At 36.9% G+C, this 22,602-nt stretch overlaps 1 protein-coding gene across 4 annotated transcripts in view; it reads left to right on the top strand.

Moving 5' to 3' along the window:
• LOC102804090 (rab11 family-interacting protein 4-like) overlaps positions 1–4,276 on the top strand; it is a 51,326-nt gene extending 47,050 nt beyond the window's left edge. For all 4 annotated transcript variants that reach the window (XM_085502560.1, XM_085502559.1, XM_085502558.1 and 1 more), the window contains one exon: positions 43–4,276. In XM_085502560.1, coding sequence (XP_085358686.1) covers positions 43–174 — 132 coding nt within the window. In that variant the 3' untranslated portion in view covers positions 175–4,276. The remainder of the gene's footprint in view (positions 1–42) is intronic.
• Positions 4,277–22,602: the final 18,326 nt, after the last annotated feature.

The raw sequence follows: 22,602 nt of genomic DNA, 5'->3' as shown, positions 1-22,602 counted from the left end.
CTTAAGGTGCATTCTTTATTAATAAAGTTTGTTATTTTCCAGATTATGGCTGCTTTGAAAGAAGAGGAGCAGATGAACCGAGACCTGAAGGAGTACATTGACAGGATTCTTGTGAGAATCATAGAAAACAACCCGTCCTTATTAGAAATTAATCCATGTGGGAGTCCAAGATAAGTCAATCCTTCACCCCCTACAAACTAAACAGACAACCAATGAAATTGGTTGTCTTGGAACACCAGCCAATGAAATCAGACGTCTTGGAACAACAGCCAATGAAAATCAGTAGTCTGGGTTATTCCAATATTATTCAGGGGTGTATAAACTTAAATTTGAGGTGCAATTTTGTTGGTAATTTCCAATACTGCCAAGACTGGACTAACTCACAACAGAGATATGCATCTTCTCAATGAAGTGATGAATGAGTGCTTTCATTAAATACTGCAGCCATAAGTCAGTGGGTGTCACTGCTACCCATGATCCATAACAACATATTTGCTTGTTGGTGCTTGACAAGCCATTCCATTCTGTGTGCCAACATATGCTTTCAACGTAGCATAAACAAATCTTTATTTGATGTGCTTATTTATGTGCCAATGCTGTTTGGATTAATCAACTGCTTGATTGCTCAGATATGACTAGAAGTAAGTATTAGGTTGCACAGACACTGTGTTCACAGAGTCAACTCTTAACTCCAATACTGCTGTCATTCACGCCACCAAATTTTACATTAGTGATTTGACTATTATTATATGTGATTAATTTGTAAACTAGTGATTCTGCTGCCTGTCATAATGTGTGATTCATAATAGATGCCACTATTTCCTACATAGTAAAAATACAGAAAATATAAAAGCACTATGAATCCTTGTTATTGCACTGAGCAAAGCGTTACATCATGGATATAACAAGGAGTAAATTAAAAAAGTGGTACTCTGACACAGTCAGCTGGCATACAAGTGATAATAAAATTATTCCTGATTTGTATGAATCTCAGTGTTGATAAATTAATTGCCTTTATTTTATTATCACTTGTATGCCATCTGACTGTACTCTGACTAGTTTCCATGGAAACAATGAGTTTGTGATTTTCCCAAACCTCTACTCTGGCGGCCATTTTGAATTGAAAATTCGTCAAAATGCATACATGTAAGGTTCCTAGTTTGGGTACCCAAACTTATAGCTAGTCACAAAAAATACTTGAACAAAATTTCAGGAAATTCTTCTGTCAAAAACGTTAGCCATGTCATGTCCATCTTTAAATGATTTTTTTTTTTCTGTAAATTTAACTGACAACCTAAGATTACCAATATATAAAATATGATACTTCATCAGTTTCAATGAGTGGGGGCGCTGTTCATTTGTTTTAAAATATTACATTTTGATTAATATTAAGATATGACAATGATGAATTACATGGGGTCTGCAAGTAAACTGATATGCACTGTACAAATTTGAGATGCAGCTTTTCTGCAATTCTTGATCAAAACTATAATTCTTGATTTTTTAGGTAAATAGCTCTGTATTCTGGAGAAAGTAAGATGCCGATCTGCAGCGAAACATACACAAAAATTAGTATCAGAGACAATATTGTTTACTGACTGTTTATTGCATATATTTACATAAAGATTAATGAGGCCTCCTCACAAAATATGCTTTTCAGTCTAAAAACAACCTCATGTATAACTTTCTAAAAGACATTCAGTAGAATTGATTATCTCAATACCTAAATATTTCAGTGTGCTATTTATGTAAATTAGTTGTTATGCAAATTTATGCAGGTATGAATAGCTAATATGCAAACTACCCATTTACTTCAGTTCAATTACCTCTGGTTCTGTTATTTAAAACAAAATGTAATCGCAATCTTTGTAAAAATGTGACAGTTTTTGCTATCATAAGCAGAACAATAATGCCATGGTAACAAAGGTGCTAATTAATGCAAACAGAGTATCTAACTTCGATTCAGTGTTTCGTGATCAGATTACACAAATTATCTGAAACAATACTTTAATTAATTTTAACTGTTTTGACCATATTGTTTAAAAATTAAAATTAAACAAATTTTACAAAGAGGGAAATGAAAAGTGAAATGAAATGCGCAGCTCTCTAAAAATATATACTGATAACATGACATGGCTGGCATATGTCAAAATATGCTTGAAAGATGTATCTTTAGAATTGAATACAAAGATGAAGGAAACAAAAACTTTTATCCTATTTGCAACTATGTTTATAATATTGACAATATCAATGTAGATAAATTCACTTCATGAGATCTTACTAGGATCATCATTGCATTTCAAGGACAAGTTGCTTACTCACATGTGATACCCTTGGTCCTAATATTATAGCAATTACAATTATTAGTATATTTGTAGAGATATGTGGTATATATAATCAGAAGTCTATTTTTGTATATTTGATTGTACAATGCTTTCTGTGTTTTTTTTAAATGTCTTAAAATTTTCCAAAAAAAAAAAAAGGTTCTTTTATTCTATTTCAAACTTAAAGTAGAATTTAAACATGTTTGGCTGCATTTGTGTTACGTGCAATATATTTTAATGATAACTCAGTACTTTTTAGAACTGTCCAAAAATGAGGACGCCCTCTGTAGTCAATGATGTCTCAGTATTATTCAGCAGCCCAATTTCCAATTGAGACTGAAACTGTTTTGTTCACTTGATTTATTTCTCTGACGTATTAGCTTGTATCGTGTATAGCTGTGCACTCCGTACATCAAGGGCATTATGGTCCCCTTGTTCAAAACCATGGGTGACATTGATCTCTGTACAGATTATAACTCTAAATGCATGGCTTGTATTTTGTCAACATCCAGACACTATAATTCCTCTATTAGCTGAACCACTGATTTTTTTTTTTAAAAAAGAATAATTTCTTTTTCTTAATCAATTTCGACCACCTAATAGAAAATGTTTCTTCTTACTTATAATAAAATAAAACGCCTTTGACACTTTCTGTATTTTGTTTCCATTTCACACTTTTTCTTTTTTGAAATGACCTCCCTTGATACCTTTAATTCTATTATTATTTTAACATTGACTGAAACAAGTATAATTTTAATTTTTCATCTTAACAATTTAGCGACCCGATCCAATAATAGAAGAATTATGATACATCTTTTTTTCATCTTTGCTCATGAAATTAGACTGTTTTTTATTTAAAAGATTACGTTTTTATTCCATGTTTTTATCGTTCTGAGATGATTTTAGTAGACACCTGTTGTCGTCATTCCTTTTAAATACACTGAATAGCAGCGTACCATTCCTCTGCCTATAGTGGTCACGATACTTATTTGAACTACAGTATATTTTTTGCTGTATTTTCATCATTGGTCTGTAATGTTCCTCCTTATTGGTCGCTTACATTTTACTGTAATGTCAAGGGATTTTATATTTACTAATTCTACTGGAGTATAAATTGAAATTAAGGAATGAATACCCATCTTTGAAAACTTGATATTCACGGCTAGAAGGAATTGCAATGTATTTTTTTAATCATTATCCTTTAATATGTCAACTTTTAACCAATAATGCAACTCACATGTGATTTATTTACTATTTGGCTGATGCCACATTCTGTCAAAAAGTCCAGTAAAGACACAAATATATTAAAAAAAGTGTAGGTGATGATTTAACTGCGACAGATATACTGTAAATATAGTGTGAGTTGATCTCTGATTTACCTACTAATGCTTTAGAAACGTACGCATGCTTGCACCAACTGAAAAGCTGTGAATGCCGCTGCAAGTATTGTAACCATGGTAACAGCAGCCCACCATACAGCAGCTGTATGAAGTATGATACCACAATTCGCATACTGATTGGCTGCTTATAAACTATTCACTGTCTATTCACCCAACCAACCAGCTGTTGCCGATAAAATTTCTAAAATGTCAAAGGGCAATTGCAAGGTACTGAAGTCCATATAAGGACACAGCAATATAAAAATCTGGTGTATCAATTTATTTATGGATTATAATAAAAAATACCAATAATATATAATCTATTTTATTTTTGAAATATCTGTGTACAACTATATTGCTCAAAATGCTTTCACTGTCAATGAACTCTTGGTTTTTACTGAATTTGTTTTATTATCAGTCTACTTTGTCCAAGCAAGAAATTTGTTGTGATGGCATTTATATGCTTTGTATAAGTTTTATTGATTATTTTCTAAATAAGTTTTTTTTATTTATTTATTTACAGCATTGAACTGTTTGCAAATAATAGTAAAACAAATATTGATTGCATCAGAATTCTTCTTTGTCTTATTTCTTCTTGTCTAGAGTACCATATATCTATAGCGTTTTAGTAATTCTTGAATCATGATTCAAAAATATCAAAGACAAAATGTGGATCACAAATACTGAAATGAAATTTTGTGTGTGCGTGGGTGCTTGTGCGTGAAGTATATAAGTTCTTTGGAATTAGCCTTATGTACATGTTTAGTTTAGGGTTGAATTTTGTGCTTAATAAATACCTAATTTGCATAAATTAACCAAATTATAGGTGTTCCAAAGATACCTTGAGTGACACTCATGAAATTTCAATTAAACTTCATACATAGGTGCTTTTGGATAACCCACAGATCTGATTACTTCTGGGTTGAAAGCCATGCATATTAATAATCTAATTTGTATAAATAAGGACATGTGACCTTATTAATCTGTGAACAAATTGAAAACCTTTGTTAAATCCACGATGTCAGATAATTAACTCATATATTCTCACAATGTCCCCGATTCCAATATACTTTAAAAACGCCAGCTTATGTTGTGGTTGTTTCAACATTGAGGGCGCCAACGTCGCTTTTGAAGTACTAGCGCCCTCATAGACTTTTAGCTTCCTTCAATTCTCTTCTCGTGTTTGAAAATAATTTGACATTGATTCGAGGAAGACTCATAGGTATCTTGTCATAATGTATTTAATTAGGGTACATTTACTAGTCGTGATAATGTTGCCATGGAGTCTTAAAGTACTGTAACATTATTGATTAATCACCGACTAATAATATTGAAACAAGTGATGCAGATTGTGTTCGTACAACATGGGTAATCGCAATCTGATTAAAATAAGATCCTAGTTTGGGCTTTTTTTTTTTTTTATGGTAAAATAATATTATTTATTAAATTATTATAATCCCACGTGAGCTCTCGCGATTACCAAAACTTAAAAAAAACACCAGTAGATAAATTAAAAAAAAAAATAATAGATTATATGAAAAAAAAAATATAAATGATATTATTTTAACCAAAAAAAAACAAAAAAAAAAAAACCCAAACTAGGATCTTATTTTAATCAGATTGGGGTAATCGCCAACTAAGAAATATTACAAATCAACGGCCAACAGTCAACCCGCTGTCATTGCACTCGAGTACTTAACCTTGAAAAGGGGGTTTCCAGTTACGGTTTTGTTAGATGTAAACTATCACACCAATTGTTCATGTACTGGTGCATTGTAATATCCAGTTACTTGGGCCGACATTTAGCGACCTATATTTTCAGGGTGAAAACATGAGGGAAACTAAAGTTATTTATAGTCAATTTGAACTATTATTCCGAAAAACACACGGGCGATATTTCTATCATTTTTTAAATGTAATCTACCTTGTCTCACACGTTGATGGTGATTCGTTTTGCCGACGTGGTTTATTCGCTAAATCTGTCTTTATACTGAGCATTAAATGAGTATACTGAGTTTAAATGTCGAAAGCTCAAGTTCACGGCTGCTCACATTTTCTGGTGGTCATTTAACATAATGTGGGATAGATCCGGCCGTCGTACAATACAAATAACAATATCAAGCGTGATAATATATTCAAGTCATACCAAGTTTGTTACGTTATTTCATTTCCCGTGTTGGGTTTATACAACATGTAATGGACCCGAATTAATCAGTTCCTGTCGAGTGAAGCTGTTGTAAACTGCTCAAGTCGTGTTCCGGTCAAGATGTTTCTCAGTCGACTAAAAGATCGCTACATAGCACCAAATTTGGTAGAAGTGCATCGCTTACGAATCTATATATTGATTTCGTTCACAGAAAGTCAAATAGACAAACTAGGAATACGCGTGTACGACCAATAAAAGCTAATTATCGACCCGATCACATTAAATAGGAATTTAAAACAGAATAATTACAACAGCATCAAAGATGCAGGCGTCTTTGTTTTCACATCTGTGCATGGGTGTGACAGCTGCACGGTGAGAGGACGGGATATTAGCAAACACGGGTCGGAATAAATAGCGTTTTATGAAGCCATTAGCATCACCACAAGTCGAAGACTTCATTTTTAAAAGAACTCCGTGATTTACACTATTATACAATAGTTGCGTTTTTTATAAAACAGAGAGGCGCATGACAGCCAGTTTAAAATTTTCGACAAATTGCGATGTATACAATGCGCGTAGAATATTTTACACAAAACTAGGACCACCTTCAAAGTGTGCAATAGACCCTAGATAACAATCTTATTATTGTTATCTCACAATAGTCAGAAGACATCTAATAAAGACACCACTGGTATATTTGTATTATAGTATTTAACAAGTCTAAACACTATACAAAACGAAAGAAATTGCGGGGGTTCTGCGCACAATCACGTCCAGCAACGATATACTGTGGAAAATTATATATTTTGTGTAATTCCATCCATGATATTATCCAGAATGTCACATACATCTATCACTTGTCGGTACCTTAATGGGACATGACCCGAGCTACACGGCTGCCACACTCATTGCCAGTGGGAAGCCAGTGATTGGCGTGCCTCGGGGGAACGTCTGAGGCAGTACGTAAATAATTTAACCTCTGTAATACTTTCAGTGTGTGTTGACGGCAGCTGTAGTTGTGTCAGTGAACTCAGATAGCCGGCCTATCATTTCAACGTATATGAAGTCAACGTGAGAACTATTTTAATAGAAAAAAACAACCTTTCACGTCGGCGACGTGCAATCAATCACCGCAACGTACTTTTTTTTGATCATTCTGGCTTTACTTTGTTCAACAGGTCAACTTTCAAACCGTGTTAGAATTTTAATAGAAATAATACCAACGTGAATAGACTAGATTATAGTGTTATATCGCAAAGACCCTCCGGCATGGTCAAACATCACGCTTCAGTGGGACAAGATAATATACGGAAAGTGAAATGTACATCTAGTTTGCATAACAATTGAATGAAACACGCCAATTACGGAGAGAATAATACGAATCAACATTGATCGATTCTTAACAAGCGAGCGCTTTGCTTTAAATAGACGTGGAGTCGTGAGAAAACGCAGTGAAGCCTGGCAGAGTTGTGATATAACGTTACCTCCTCTGTGCCTTACTATATACATGATATAACCGTTGACTGCTTCGCTCAAATATTGCAGTCGATTGAGCAGGTCACAATGAATGTGATTCTCGAACCTATATCTTTCAATAAGTTTTCAATCTTGGAAAATTTATACTTTGTTTGAAACAGAAAATAACGCATCAGTCTCCGTATGTATGTAGACGAAGACCACATACGCACATATCGCATATCATTAAATGATATAAAGCCTGTCACTAAATTAAGTTCTTCCAATTTATTTCAGTCCAAATATAAAATAAAACGCCGCGACGTATGCGGTTACGTGACAGTCAATGCAATATGCTAGGATATCTACATATATATCAATCTCAGCAGATTGCACCATCCATTGGTCCTTGTCAACACGTCAAACTACTCGCATAGTTATAGTATCTTGTCTTATTTTCATTGGTTTGAAAACCGACACCTGTTGTTGCTGGTAACGGATTAGACGCGATAGTCGTATCACCCATATCGTTGTCTGCCAGATACGGCCACAGTGTTCACAAGGAGCATGCTTAATATCAAATCGTCGTTGCCATGACTACGTTGGCTCGACATATTTTTGTTTTTGTATTGATATTGTGCTCGCCGTTTAGGATGACGCCACTACCAGACGATTACAATCAGTGTCAATAACGGAAATCCCACGTGGTGACGCTACATGGTCAACGGCCTGACGATCATAATCCGAAACACCTGCAAGCATTGTGATCGTGTCACATTACGTCACCATTCAAATATACCCTAATTCGGTAATTTATAGTGAGTCACCGCATTCGTGATTCATACCATATTGTATTCAAATATATCTCGACGAAACATCAATATTATAATACATTCATTTTATTTGCATGCCTGACTATGCGATAATCCGCATTATACAATACGTAGATGTTAGAAGAAGACATATGGCACTAATACAGTGCTGGTTGCTGCTTTTCAAAAAGTGTAGTAATATTTTCATTCATCCTAGCGTGATGTGGGTCTCCTATATGCCGAACCATTGTCTTTATTGCGTTATGGTCAGCTACTAGGTCATTGACCTTTGCGTGTGTATCGTAAAAGCCCTCATTGTGAGTGTTCGTGTCATATGCAAATTGCGACCTTGCCATAACGAGTATATTTTCTGAAGTGATTCACTGCTGCGTCAATCTTAAAACGTGCAAATATAAGCCAATTAACTTAATTAAGTTTTATCTTAATGTGTTGTTGTTTGTGCAGCTTTACCATGACACGTGTTAACTACGTTTACGACCATTATGCTCAGTGGCAATGACAAAGTCAGATTCCAAGTTTTCGGGGATTGATTCGTTTTCTTGAAAATATGCAATTTGTTCTGGTAGATGTAGATTTGCAGACCGTACACACCCTTTCATGCTGCAGATATTCCGCTGGGTACTCTTGCAATGTAACATTGCGATTAGACATACCGGTTATACCATAGACTATACTGTCTATGGTTATACACGCAGTCTGAGTATTCAACAGGTTGTCCTTGTTCGTTGAGGGCGCCACGCTGCTCACGTTTCCGCAATTATATCACGCTATGCATTCAAACAGAGCTTTGTGGTCCTTTTATGAAGTAGCTGAAAACACAGTAGATGCTTAATAACCACCGCTCCCCGTGCGACTGTGCGTGTTTATTATGGTGCTGTGAACGTGGACAATATCACGACAAAAAGAAATAGTATATTAACACAGGCGCCAAACCGGCCTCGTACTGTTTGTTTTCAGAGTATACGGCTGTGGCACTCTGGTGAACATCAATATATGATAATAATAGTGGTATTGAAAGAATAATGTATGATAGACAATCTAGTGAACTCCATTGGGAATAAAGGAACATTTTGAAACCGGACGAGGGCTGAGTTTATCAAGTTTATAGTACACATATTTCAAAACAAATTACAGGGCGCATTACATGATAACAGCGTCTTTATCCTTAGTAATGAATATATGTAAATAGTCCAGCTACTTCCAACAAGCACTTGGCAATGTGCCAGCGCGTCCCTGTGACACAAAGGGGAGGTTTTACATTCCAAAATGATGAGGTAATGGCGTGGGCTTTCCTAAGTTTTACATCTGTTCTACAAAGCACACTGACATCCCCCATCCGTCGTGGTTTACAGGCAGCGCCACAATCGAAGATTCTCAATATTTGTGTCGATTGTGACTCATTTTGCGCCTATATCTGGTACAGCGAAAACGCGTGAAGATAATACCACTACAGCGAGCTTACATGCAACTGGAAGCCGCACCACATGTTCACCCACACTGTATGAGTCATTCGGGATTAAGCCCCTCCAAAATGACGTAATGCGCCCGGATCTACTTTCGTTTTTTACACACCTCAGACCAGAATATGTGACTCAGCCGATGTATGCACTATGTCTTTATTGTCTGTTGGTTATAAATAAACTGTAATTACTGTATGACAACCGTGAATTGTGGTCACACCCGACAGAATAGTTCATGCATGTTGCGGTCCCTCCGTTTTAGGGCTTCCGTATCGATAGCATATATATCTTCCATCATCCTACCCGCGACCCGCCCACGTCAACCCCAACTAGCTTTCAGTTATTGGCAGACATAATGTAAGCATATGCCCGATGTTGGAACGAATTCCACACAAAATTGCCATTGTGGACCAACTAATTCAGGAGCACGTTAGCAAACAGGTCGATATTCAAACTGTACAAATCCTTCATCCCCCAACGCCAACAATTGTTTGAGGTGACGTAAGATAAGTTGCTATTCATAACTGGACAACCATGGAAGGTCGTGTTCGTGAGTGTGAGGTTGCATCGAGCACAGACTATACTGGTATATTAATTACGTGTCTTATGTAATCTCACATAGTATTGTACGTGCTCATATCGTCAGTACACTCACACTAATGATTACATTCAGTTGTACTAAATTTATGCACGTATTCGCACATGTGACAATTTGCATATTTTATAAAAGTGTTACGTGGCATTTCATCTTATCGGGGTGATCAATGCTTTCTACATGTATTATAGAATTTCCATTGCATGTGTCTGCTCCCATTATATTTATTTATTTATTTATTTATTTATTTATTTATTTATTTATTTATTTATTTATTTATTTATTTATTTATTTATTTATTTATTTATTTATTTATTTATTTATTTATTTATTTATTTATTTATTTATTTATTTATTTATTTATGAAAAGGATTACAAATCAGATATTAGTAAAAGAAAAATAACTGCATGAAAAAAAAAGAAACATAAATCAAAGATATTAGGAAAAAAACAAACATTGATACTACAAATGCAAATACTGAAAACAAATGATAACAATTGGTATACAAGGAATGTGTTACTGACTTAGTTAATGAGGTGCTGCTCTTCTATTTTAAAACAGTTTTTTTTTTAAATATAGTGCCAAAGGAAATGACATTTTCTTATCACTTTATTTATTTTCATTACTAAGTTTATTGTGTACGAGAAGTGACAACGCTCCTAAGTTACGCGGAGATTCAAATATAACTCCCCTTGACGATTCAAGGTGTGGCAAGCTTTGAGTTACGTTCATGGCTGGAAAACGTTGTTAAAATCATGCTATTATGTTCAACTCGCCACGTTTTGATTGTTTGATTTGACATTCAGTCTAAAGTCAGGCCGACATAAAACTGGCGAGAGTCAAGTCCATTGCCCGAGACATCAAGATGGCCTTCGGCAGTTGATATGATTTTCTTAACTTTTACGACATGGTTATATTTTATGCTGCTGTTCACAAAACCAAAATAACAATATTTACTGATCTATTTATTTTTTATTAAATTAGGCATGGACATTTTTTTTCAACAACGAAAATAGTAAGTACTTTGGACAAAAGCAAAACAAAACAAAAAACACATCTGTCCTAATCCAAACTTATTTAGTACGCCGGAAACACAATATTGTGATAAATTGTTATTTACATGTATCGCGTCGAATACCCGCGAATAACAAACGCCTTGAGTTGTTACGTCTATTTTTACTTTTAGTGACAATGAAGTAAAAATTACCCACACATCTGCTAATATTCTCTGAAAATAAAGCTCCTTGACGCGGCACAGATGTAGCAAATCTTCAGTGTTGGCTATTTATGGTACGTTAGCAAAAAACAAAACAAACCAAACCAAACAAGAAAACGACACTGTCAGCCAATTTGTACATGACCCTAATAAATATCATTCAAACGAAAACATGTTTCGCTTGTAACTTTACAATAAATATGCAAAACTAATATTGAAACCGCCTGAATTGGTATTTAATTTTAAGTATATTCACCGGTCGTTGTCATTATTACCACCTGCTTCCGAATACACCCAAATGCGTGTTATCGAATGATGAACATTCATCCAACGAACTTACAACTTTGTATTTGACACGCCCATTTTTCAATGTGAACCAGCGCACTTTTTGTCATGTACTTTCTGTGTACTATAAAAGGGCACTGTCAGTGCGAGTTCAAAACATGAATAGATAACAACTTGCTTGTCATCATGAGACATCACCCCCTCGTAATATGAGACATCAGAGACATCACCCCCTTGCAATAATAAATAATCGACTGAAACTGGTTGACAAATTTGCGACGAATCTGCACTTTTGTATGTGGCGCCTGTCAGCACATATTAGTTGTTGTGTCGGTATTTAGCTCGACTGCACTCCAATGTAATCGCCGGTGACTGTTTAACAGTAGCGTGATTGATAACAGACATGTGATTATCGGTAATTACGATTCGAAACTGATCTCATCTCAATATACCAATAAATACAATATAACGACTATTCATCCATTCAGTATTTGTGTATTTGAAAAATTCCGATGCGTAATTTAGAAATAACGACGCCAACGTGAACCTGTCTATATTTTGACAAGACAGTGGACGCCAAATCTGTATGCTTCACTCTATCACATTCTATACGACTCAGCATTAGTACACAACCAATTGATGTTCAATATACTAGTAGTTGACCTGTCGCCGACCGGCGGGCGCGGAGAGGCATCGCTGAAGAATAGACTATACGGAAGTCGGTTTGCCCATTGTGCTACGTATTTTGCAAGATAATAGAGCAAACAACTGAGCTAACTATATATGTTTCTTTTCATTGCCCCGTTCTGTACAATACCTTGCCGTCAACACTGGTACAATTGTACTCCACAAAGGGACTGTTCGGCCAAAGAACATCTCACTAATTAAGTTAGTTTTAGGTAAAGTTACCGAATATGGACAATGCTCATTAACACTGGACGCAAACGTCAATTCACACACTACAGCTATTGTGGGCTTGATGGTGAGAATTTCAGATATTTAAGTGAGTATATTTGTAGTCAGGCACTCCCACACGATACCCGCACCTACTAAACACACGGGTTCTATTGTGCGTTTACTTTTCCTTTTAATATAACCCTTTCTCTAATTTTCAATAAAATAAAACCGTCTCCGAGTCTTCAACAATAACATTTATATAGAACATTGACATTTAATTTATTTGTAAATTTTGCAAGTGCTCGTCTCACAGTGGGCCAATGCCATTACAATGCCTTGGACCAGTGTTACGTGTACAAGTTGAATATTTCTGCAAATTAAATATATTTCTACGTTACCATATGTTTGGCGTATATCGTCATCACGACATTATTTCACCGCGTCAATTAGTTGTAATATTGTAATTTGAGTCACGATTTTTGTTCGATATTACGACTTGATTTTTTCTCAAGACTATTTGTTTTTACAAGCTAAGATCTTTATTGTTTGCAGCACACAGCATGTTAGACGCCGCGTGAAAATAATGAGCTAAATAAACGCGCATGCGTTTTGAAATAATAGTACGTACCGTAAAGAAAAAATATGCGCAGCTGCGTATTCGACCAATCACAGTCCATCTATCACTATGATTATAGTGGGACTGTGGATCAACACAGTAAATCAAGTATGGGAACAGCGAGAAACGCAGAGAACTTAGAATAATACTAGTAGTTAAAACATTTATAGTGTAAACTATAGCGAATTCAATCAACCCCTTGGATTTTATTGTGTAAATGTCCATATCAAGATTCCTTGTTTTAGTCAGCTGTTTATATATCGGAATAAAACAAATCTTACAAAACGCCAGATGCTAGAAAAGAAGGAATCAATACATTGCGTGTAACTTATCTCCAGAGATTGTTTCAGTTGTTTATATATTTAATATACTAGGGTACTCTGCAGCCGGAAATAGACATTTTGGAAAATTTATTGTTATGAAATATATTATAACACTAACCTATGCTGTGTGTAAACTTTACGATAACTACAACGACCCTAATACCCTTGGTATGTATGTTTGCCTGTCCCAGTATTTTTATGAAAAGTACATAATTGAAACATTGACAATAACAAGTCGTATATATTATTGTTACATACATCCTGTTTACGTGCACTGTGCGTTGTTGACCTTGTTGTTTGCTGCTGTGCTCGCACGTGTTTTACATATGCATTATAAATAGGAATGACGTCATTTGTTTCTACCAAATATTTCTAGTATTACTCATGTTTTGTTGTATCATTGCAATCGATTGTAGTCAAGGTACTACGGTCACCCTGTGGCTGTTAATAGGTCACTGGATGTTGGTGGCCTGGGGTATTGTGATTAACCATTGGTTGTACTGAAGTATGCCAGGGTATTGTGATTGACCATTGGTTGTACTGAAGTATGCCATGGTATTGTGATTGACCATTGGTTGTACTGAAGTATGCCAGGGTATTGTAATTGACCATTGGTTGTACTGAAGTATGCCAGGGTATTGGGATTGACCATTGGTTGTACTGAAGTATGCCAGGGTATTGTAATTGACCATTGGTTGTACTGAAGTATGCCAGGGTATTGTAATTGACCATTGGTTGTACTGAAGTATGCCAGGGTATTGGGATTGACCATTGGTTGTACTGAAGTATACCAGGGTATTGTGATTGACCAATGGTTGTACTGAAGTATGCCAGGGTATTGTAATTGACCATTGGTTGTACTGAAGTATGCCAGGGTATTGTAATTGACCATTGGTTGTACTGAAGTATGCCAGGGTATTGGGATTGACCATTGGTTGTACTGAAGTATGCCAGGGTATTGTGATTGACCATTGGTTGTACTGAAGTATACCAGGGTATTGTGATTGACCATTGGTTGTACTGAAGTATGCCAGGGTATTGTAATTGACCATTGGTTGTACTGAAGTATACCAGGGTATTGTGATTGACCATTGGTTGTACTGAAGTATGCCAGGGTATTGTAATTGACCATTGGTTGTACTGAAGTATGCCAGGGTATTGTGATTGACCATTGGTTGTACTGAAGTATGCCAGGGTATTGTGATTGACCATTGGTTGTACTGAAGTATGCCAGGGTATTGGGATTGACCATTGGTTGTACTGAAGTATGCCAGGGTATTGTAATTGACCATTGGTTGTACTGAAGTATGCCAGGGTATTGGGATTGACCATTGGTTGTACTGAAGTATGCCAGGGTATTGTGATTGACCATTGGTTGTACTGAAGTATACCAGGGTATTGTGATTGACCATTGGTTGTACTGAAGTATGCCAGGGTATTGTGATTGACCATTGGTTGTAAGCGGGCCGGGGTATTGGGATTGACCATTGGTTGTACTGAAGTATGCCAGGGTATTGGGATTGACCATTGGTTGTAAGTATGCCAGGGTATTGTGATTGACCATTGGTTGTACTGAAGTATACCAGGGTATTGTGATTGACCATTGGTTGTACTGAAGTATGCCAGGGTATTGTGATTGACCATTGGTTGTAAGCGGGCCGGGGTATTGGGATTGACCATTGGTTGTACTGAAGTATGCCAGGGTATTGTGATTGACCATTGGTTGTACTGAAGTATACCAGGGTATTGGTATTGACCATTGGTTGTACTGAAGTATGCCAGGGTATTGTGATTGACTATTGGTTGTAAGTGGGCCAGGGTATTGGGATTGACCATTGGTTGTACTGAAGTATGCCAGGGTATTGTGATTGACCATTGGTTGTACTGAAGTATGCCAGGGTATTGTGATTGACCATTGGTTGTACTGAAGTATGCCAGGGTATTGTGATTGACCATTGGTTGTACTGAAGTATGCCAGGGTATTGTGATTGACCATTGGTTGTACTGAAGTATGCCAGGGTATTGGGATTGACCATTGGTTGTAAGTGGGCCGGGGTATTGTGATTGACCATTGGTTGTACTGAAGTATGCCAGGGTATTGGGATTGACCATTGGTTGTAAGTGGGCCAGGGTATTGTAATTGACCATTGGTTGTACTGAAGTATGCCAGGGTATTGGGATTGACCATTGGTTGTCAGTGGGCCAGGGTATTGTGATTGACCATTGGTTGTACTGAAGTATGCCAGGGTATTGTGATTGACCATTGGTTGTCAGTGGACCAGGTTATTCTGATTGACTATTGGTTGTAAGTGGGCCAGGGTATTGTGATTGGCCATTGGTTGTCAGTGGACCAGGTTATTGTGATTGACTATTGGTTGTAAGTGGGCCAGGGTATTGTGATTGACTATTGGTTGTCAGTGGACCAGGTTATTGTGATTGACTATTGGTTGTAAGTATGCCAGGGTATTGTGACTGAACATTGGTTGTTAGTGCACCAGGTTATTGTGATTGACTATTGGTTGTCAGTGGACCAGGGTATTGTGATTGACTATTGTTGTCAGTGGACCAGGTTATTGTGATTGACCATTGCTTGTCAGTGGACCAGGATCTTGTGCTTGACCAGTGGTTGTCGGTGGACAAGGGTATTGTGATTGACCATTGGTTGTCAGTGGACCAGATTATTGTGATTGACCATTGGTTGTCAGTGGACCAGGTTATTGTGCTTGACCATTGATTGTCAGTTGACCAGGTTATTGTGATTGACCATTGGTTGTCAGTGGACCAGGTTATTGTGCTTGACCATTGATTGTCAGTGGACCAGGTTATTGTGCTTGACCATTGATTGTCAGTGGACCAGGTTATTGTGATTGACCATTGGTTTTCAGTGGACCAGGTTATTGTGATTGACCATTGGTTTTCAGTGGACCAGGTTATTGTGATTGACCATTGGTTTTCAGTGGACCAGGTTATTGTGATTGACCATTGATTGTCAGTGGTCCAGGTTATTGTGATTGACCATTGGTTGTCAGTGGACCAGGTTATTGTGATTGACCATTGCTTGTCAGTGGACCAGGTTATTGTGATTGACCATTGATTGTCAGTGGTACAGGTTATTGTGATTGACCATTGCTTGTCAGTGGACCAGGATCTTGTGCTTGACCAGTGGTTGTCGGTGGACCAGGGTATTGTGATTGACCATTGGTTGTCAGTAGACCAGGGTATTGTGATCGACCATTGGTTGTCAGTGGACCAGGTTATTGAGATTGACCATTGGTTGTCAGTGGACCAGGGTAGGTCAGGGTATTGTGATTGACCATTGGTTGTCAGTAGGCCTGGATATTGTGATTGACCATTGGTTGTCAGTGGGCCTGGGTATTGTGATTGACCATTGGTCGTCAGTAGTTCAGGGTATTGTGATTGACCATTGGTTGTCAGTAGGCCTTGGTATTGTGATTGACCATTGGTTGTCAGTGGGCCTGGGTATTGTGATTCACCATTGGTCGTCAGTAGGTCAGGGTATTGTGATTGACCATTGGTTGTCAGTGGGACTGGGTATTGTGATTCACAATTGACCGTCAGTCGGTCAGGGTATTGTGATTGGGCATTGGTTGTCAGTAAGTCTGGGTATTATGATTGACCATTGGTTGTCATTAGGCCTGGGTATTGTGATTGGCCATTGGTTGTCATTAGGCCTGGGTATTGTGATTGGCCATTGGTTGTCATTAGGCCTGGGTATTGTGATTGGCCATTGGTTGTCAGTAGGTCAGGGTATTGTGATTGACCATTGGTTGTCAGTAAGTCTGGGTATATGATTGACCATTGGTTGTCATCAGGCCTGGGTATTATGATTGACCATTGGTTGTCAGTGGGCCTGGGTATTATGATTGACCCTTGGCTGTTTTGTGATTGACTAATGGTTGTTAGTGTTCCAATGTATTGTAATTGACCATCGACTGTCAATGGGACATTGTGATTGATATTTGTAATGGTATTACAAGTATGCTTGGTTATTATATAACCGATTCTATGAAGTTCGATGTTTCAATGATTCTGTGACTGTTCATCAGAGGAATTATTAACACACTTAAAATGTTGCAGCCAATATATAGTTTTGTAGTATTGTTCTCGGTTGGCACACTCGAAATCATACAGCCTGAGACCAAACCTAATGAACATAATCCAGACCACCTACGATACTATTGTCACGATAAAATACATTGATGAATCTAGTGTCGTTAGGTAATGAAGATAATTTTATTAGTGTTGGCGAACGAGCCTGGTCACGACACGCCATGTTATTTTTAACGCATGTAATATGCAAATATATGCAAATTTATTGTATGGCAGTATTTTGAGAAAACCTCATATGCCAGGCGCCCATGTGATTCCGTGTGCAAATTGCATTAAATATTAATATTAATAATTAAAAACTATAATGTAAATGGGGCAATGTATAAATGTACTACAATTCCAAATACTTTCATATATACATTGTAGCGTAATATTACACAAATATTTAATATGTTCCATGATATGTTTGTTTAGTAAAATCATATTCACATGATAGTAACGGCGTCTAAACCATCAAGTGATCCCGATTTAAGTAATTTGTTCCACGGTTGTCGCCAATTGGGGAGTTTCAGTCAATCACCGAGGCTATGAATATGCTCAGCTCAATATCGCGTACTCGAAGTTGTCTGTACTTGTATCTCGTCTACACGACATAACCAAGTAACGGCATAAAACCACGGTATTTCAGGGTCGCCCATTGGTCAATTCAAGACTAATAAACAAGAATTCGTTACCAGGTAGACGGTAGCTTAGAGCATTATAATACATCTTTGTTCTGGTTATCAGGCTAATATCAATTCAGCTATAATTCCAATTTGAAATTAGACTTCGATACATGAGACACGTGCCATTTATTTTATTTTATTTATACCGACATGTGCAATGGCCATTACAAATATAATATGAAAAATAATTCAAATAATAATGTAAATATACTGAAAGCTGACATATTTACGAATTTAATCGAATTCATGGAATACAATTGTGTATAATAGATTTTGTTGTTGTTGATGTGCGTGAATTTATTTACTGTTATATAATATTGATGCTATAGTTATGCTCTATTGATATGAACACGATATATAATTAATATTTGAAAATTGACAATATATCCAGCAGACTGACTGCTAGTCATCGATGATATTGGATCACTCGAGGTGATTGATCTAAAAATAGACGACATTCACATATGTCCTTGTGAAGATAAAAAACGATCTCACATTCGAATCATTCGATTTGGCGACATTTTCGAAGTGGCTTCTGGGAACTTGCATAAAATAATTTATCAAATTGACGCGTGAACACAGTGTTCGATTGATAATCAACCAATTTATAATGCCGACTGACTTTGAAAGCTTTAAAGGTCACCGCGAAATATGCATATAAATGGTTTTACTCAGTACGTTTTAAATGCTATATACATGTAACACATTTTACGTCATTGTGTGCCTTTGAAGTCTATTTATTAAATACAAAGAATAATATTTATTTTCGGAATTGATATTGTCATGTTTCAAGGTTTAGAGTTTGTGTCGCATATTTAATGCTACGTTGCTTTGTCTGGGTTTATGTATATGACAGACAACACGTACCGAGATGCATGCATATCACGTGATAACGTGAACTTCTCTCACAGTTCACAGGTCGGACGTACCTGGGACTATTTTTTTTACTAGACTCGGTTTACATGCAGGTCAGTCACCTATATCCGGCCGTTATCAGTGTAATACACATGCTTTATTAACATGGCTTTGATACGCGTGTTGTTGCGATTGAGATAAGTTGATAACAGAAGTAATATTGGATGCTTGTATCATTGTTGCAGTTTCTTATTAAATTGTTGGTTTAAATTTTTGCATTTTAAATTATTTATAAAGTTGTTTCCAATATATCAGAATTTCGCTTATGAAAATACAAATTTTAATGAATTGAGTTAAACAAGGGGCGCAGTTGAATGCTTTGTCTGAAGACGAAATTAGCTTTCTGGGAAAGTTAATGCAATCTTTTACAAATATAAACACTTAATTTCAATGCCATTAAAGCTAATAACTGGGAAAGTGGCTGTGAGTTACACCCGGACAAATCAACGTCGACTAAAAATATCTGAAAATTCGTATTTTTGTTTATAAAGTTGTTTTTTTCTCTCTCAAATTGGGAGTTTTTCGTGCCCCCACCTCCCCGGGTCGATTAGTTTCGTACTGGTTGACTTACCGGTACTTAGTGTTGATGAAATAGTCACGTGTTAGGCTGTAAACTATGTCACGCAATACCAGTTGTCCATGACTTATCATATTACTGTAATAATATACTTGTACAAAGTAGAGATACTCTCAGCGCAACAAAGACATTCCATTTATCTTTGTAAATATTTATAATTTCAACAGTTCAAACTAAAACGAGAAGTTTCTATTGGCTGATAATAAAACATTGAAACGTTTTCAAATGACGTCGTTGCGCACTGTGCTTGTTGATTGGCTGGTTTTAATTAACTGTTATTGACATTTATGAATATTTATAAATGAAATGCCTTTGTTGCGCCGAGATTAGAGTTTTGAAATATCACAATCATACTAATATAAACTTGACTTTTTATTTACTTTGCTCTCATTGCATAGCAGCGGTGTTTCAGATTCACATGGCAAGCCACAAGTGACGATGCCGTGTCGTGTATTTTATAAGACATATTTTTCTTCATCACCTTAGAGGTATCATGCCTTCGAAGTATGGCGATAATTATCCACTCACATGCTCATACACTGATCAGCTCACAATCACGCGGGGAATGTTAATTCTTGGCGATTCGATGACAGCTGTTCTCAGTGTGTTGAGCGCATCGTATTCATTCCTATCGAGTTAGCTTCGGGGTTAGCTTTCCATCGGTGTCCATGATTACTTTTTAAGTTGTGGCCGTGACAACGATACTTAAAGGGCGATGGTCGTCGCGCAGCGCGTGTTCAAATTTCGTGTAAACAAACAATGTATTTTACACGCGTTGTATACGTCGCTATGAGTCCCATATCGAGTATGACGCGGCGCAACGACCACCGCCCTTTAACTTTACGTTGTATCATTACATTGGCCTTGAACAATGAACTTGGTACTGGAATAGCCAAACAAAGCGTACTTGGTGACTACTTTTTCATTGCGCTGATGCCCGGCTTTAACTGTCCCGGAAATTGTTGTGTATGCTTGAGATGTATATGGGTATATTGAATAAGTTCTGGCAGAGATGTCGGTTACAGACTGGAAATACATGAACAAGTTAATTGAACTGACGACTAACTTAATTAGATTAATTCCATATAAATATTTCCCGATTTTCTCAGAATTGACAGGCAGTTCATTTATGATACATCAGTAAAACGACGAGAATAAATGTTGCTGTCATTTTTTTCTCTCGTCCTGGTGCGTTGTTTTCATCACTTGGTATTCCATTTCAGTGTTGTGACGGAACTGGATGTGTGCATCCCCGTGGTATCGTATCGCATCTTCCAGTACAAATGCGACAAACGTAGTTTATTCCAACATGAGCGTACAGAAGTTTAAATGTCAGAGACCAGGGACGGTTGATGTACCGCGATGGTGGTAATCTCTGACGTTACAGCTCCGCTGTCGTGTGCACTTCCCATTCATCATGCAAGAGGCACGCGTGACACAGTTTGCGAGTCAAAATAAGATCCGACACGTGGTTTCTAGAATACTTCGCGCTATCTTGTTGCAGGCTTATCATCGCCAGTCGGTTGTCCCGGTCTCCATTCCATTCATAAAACTATTTTGAGACACGCCACGATAACGATGTTGGTAGGCCCTCTTTGGTGCGACTTACTGTCGTACTAGTAATATCTAATCTGTCACCTTCACAAAAGCTCCAATAACGACAAATAAACCCGCTCCGTGGTCCCGTAGTAACAATATACTGACGGGCGCGTTAAGAACCGGATAATTGACCAAAGCTCACGTCAGCGGAAAGAGTCACTATGACATCTAGCTAACATAGGTAACCAGGTTTCGCTCAAACTACTGAAATGGTCAACGACCCTACGGCGTACGATAACGATTGTTTATCAACTTAGCAGATAAAAACACTTCGCAAGTTGGAGAAGGGGTGCGTGTCATGATACACATGTACCGTAATTACGACACGACCGAGAACTGAGTGATATTCATTAGAATAGAATAGAATAGAATAGAATAGAATAGAATAGAATAGAATAGAATAGAATAGAATAGAATAGAATAGAATAGAATAGAATAGAATAGAATATTCAGTTGTTTACTTACGCCCACGGTAAGTCACAAGGTGAACTTGAACTAATTAATATAGACGGGTCAATTTAGCTAACAGTGTGTGATATACATATTTTAGTGCGAAATTAATAGAATAATTACTCATGTCCCATAGGACAGCCAATTGATTGTCACCCAAGTATTAACTCTGTTACTAGTGACTGATCATTTGTAAACCAACACCGTGTTTGCTCTACTGTCTTGAATTTAATTTACTTTGTACATAGTCCGTGTGTTAGTACATCCATGGAAGGTACTAACGGAGTACATTCCATGGTACATCCTGGGTGAAAGATATCGTGGAGCAAGTTGATATATAGTTGTAATCAGAGCTGTAAAAACACGTCCATACGTCCCTAAAACGTTGGAACGTATGGGTTAATTATTGGAAACTATAGAGGGAGGTAGCAGATTAGAAAATGCAGATGAACCAGAGGAAAAAAGTTACAGGCAAAAATAATATAAATACACATTTGGTAGAAGACACGAAACATCATCGCGAAAGAAGTGATTGAACTCATATTATTATAATAATTTGCTCAGTTTCTACGATTTCTGATGCCGGGTTTCTAATGAACACCCTATGAGCACAAATGAGCTGGCGTGGCGCTGGCAGGTGACCCCTATAACATACAGGTTGTGGCTTTATTATAATCAACATACATACAATGCACTAGTTTCACACACAATAATGTAGTAGAATGCCAGGCATAC

This window comes from Saccoglossus kowalevskii, chromosome 8, assembly GCF_978046115.1.
Source record: "Saccoglossus kowalevskii chromosome 8, keSacKowa6.1, whole genome shotgun sequence".
NCBI classification, from domain to species: domain Eukaryota; kingdom Metazoa; phylum Hemichordata; class Enteropneusta; family Harrimaniidae; genus Saccoglossus; species Saccoglossus kowalevskii.
The sequence above is the reverse complement of the archived record's forward strand: the minus strand, read 5'-3'. Positions and strand labels throughout refer to the sequence as shown.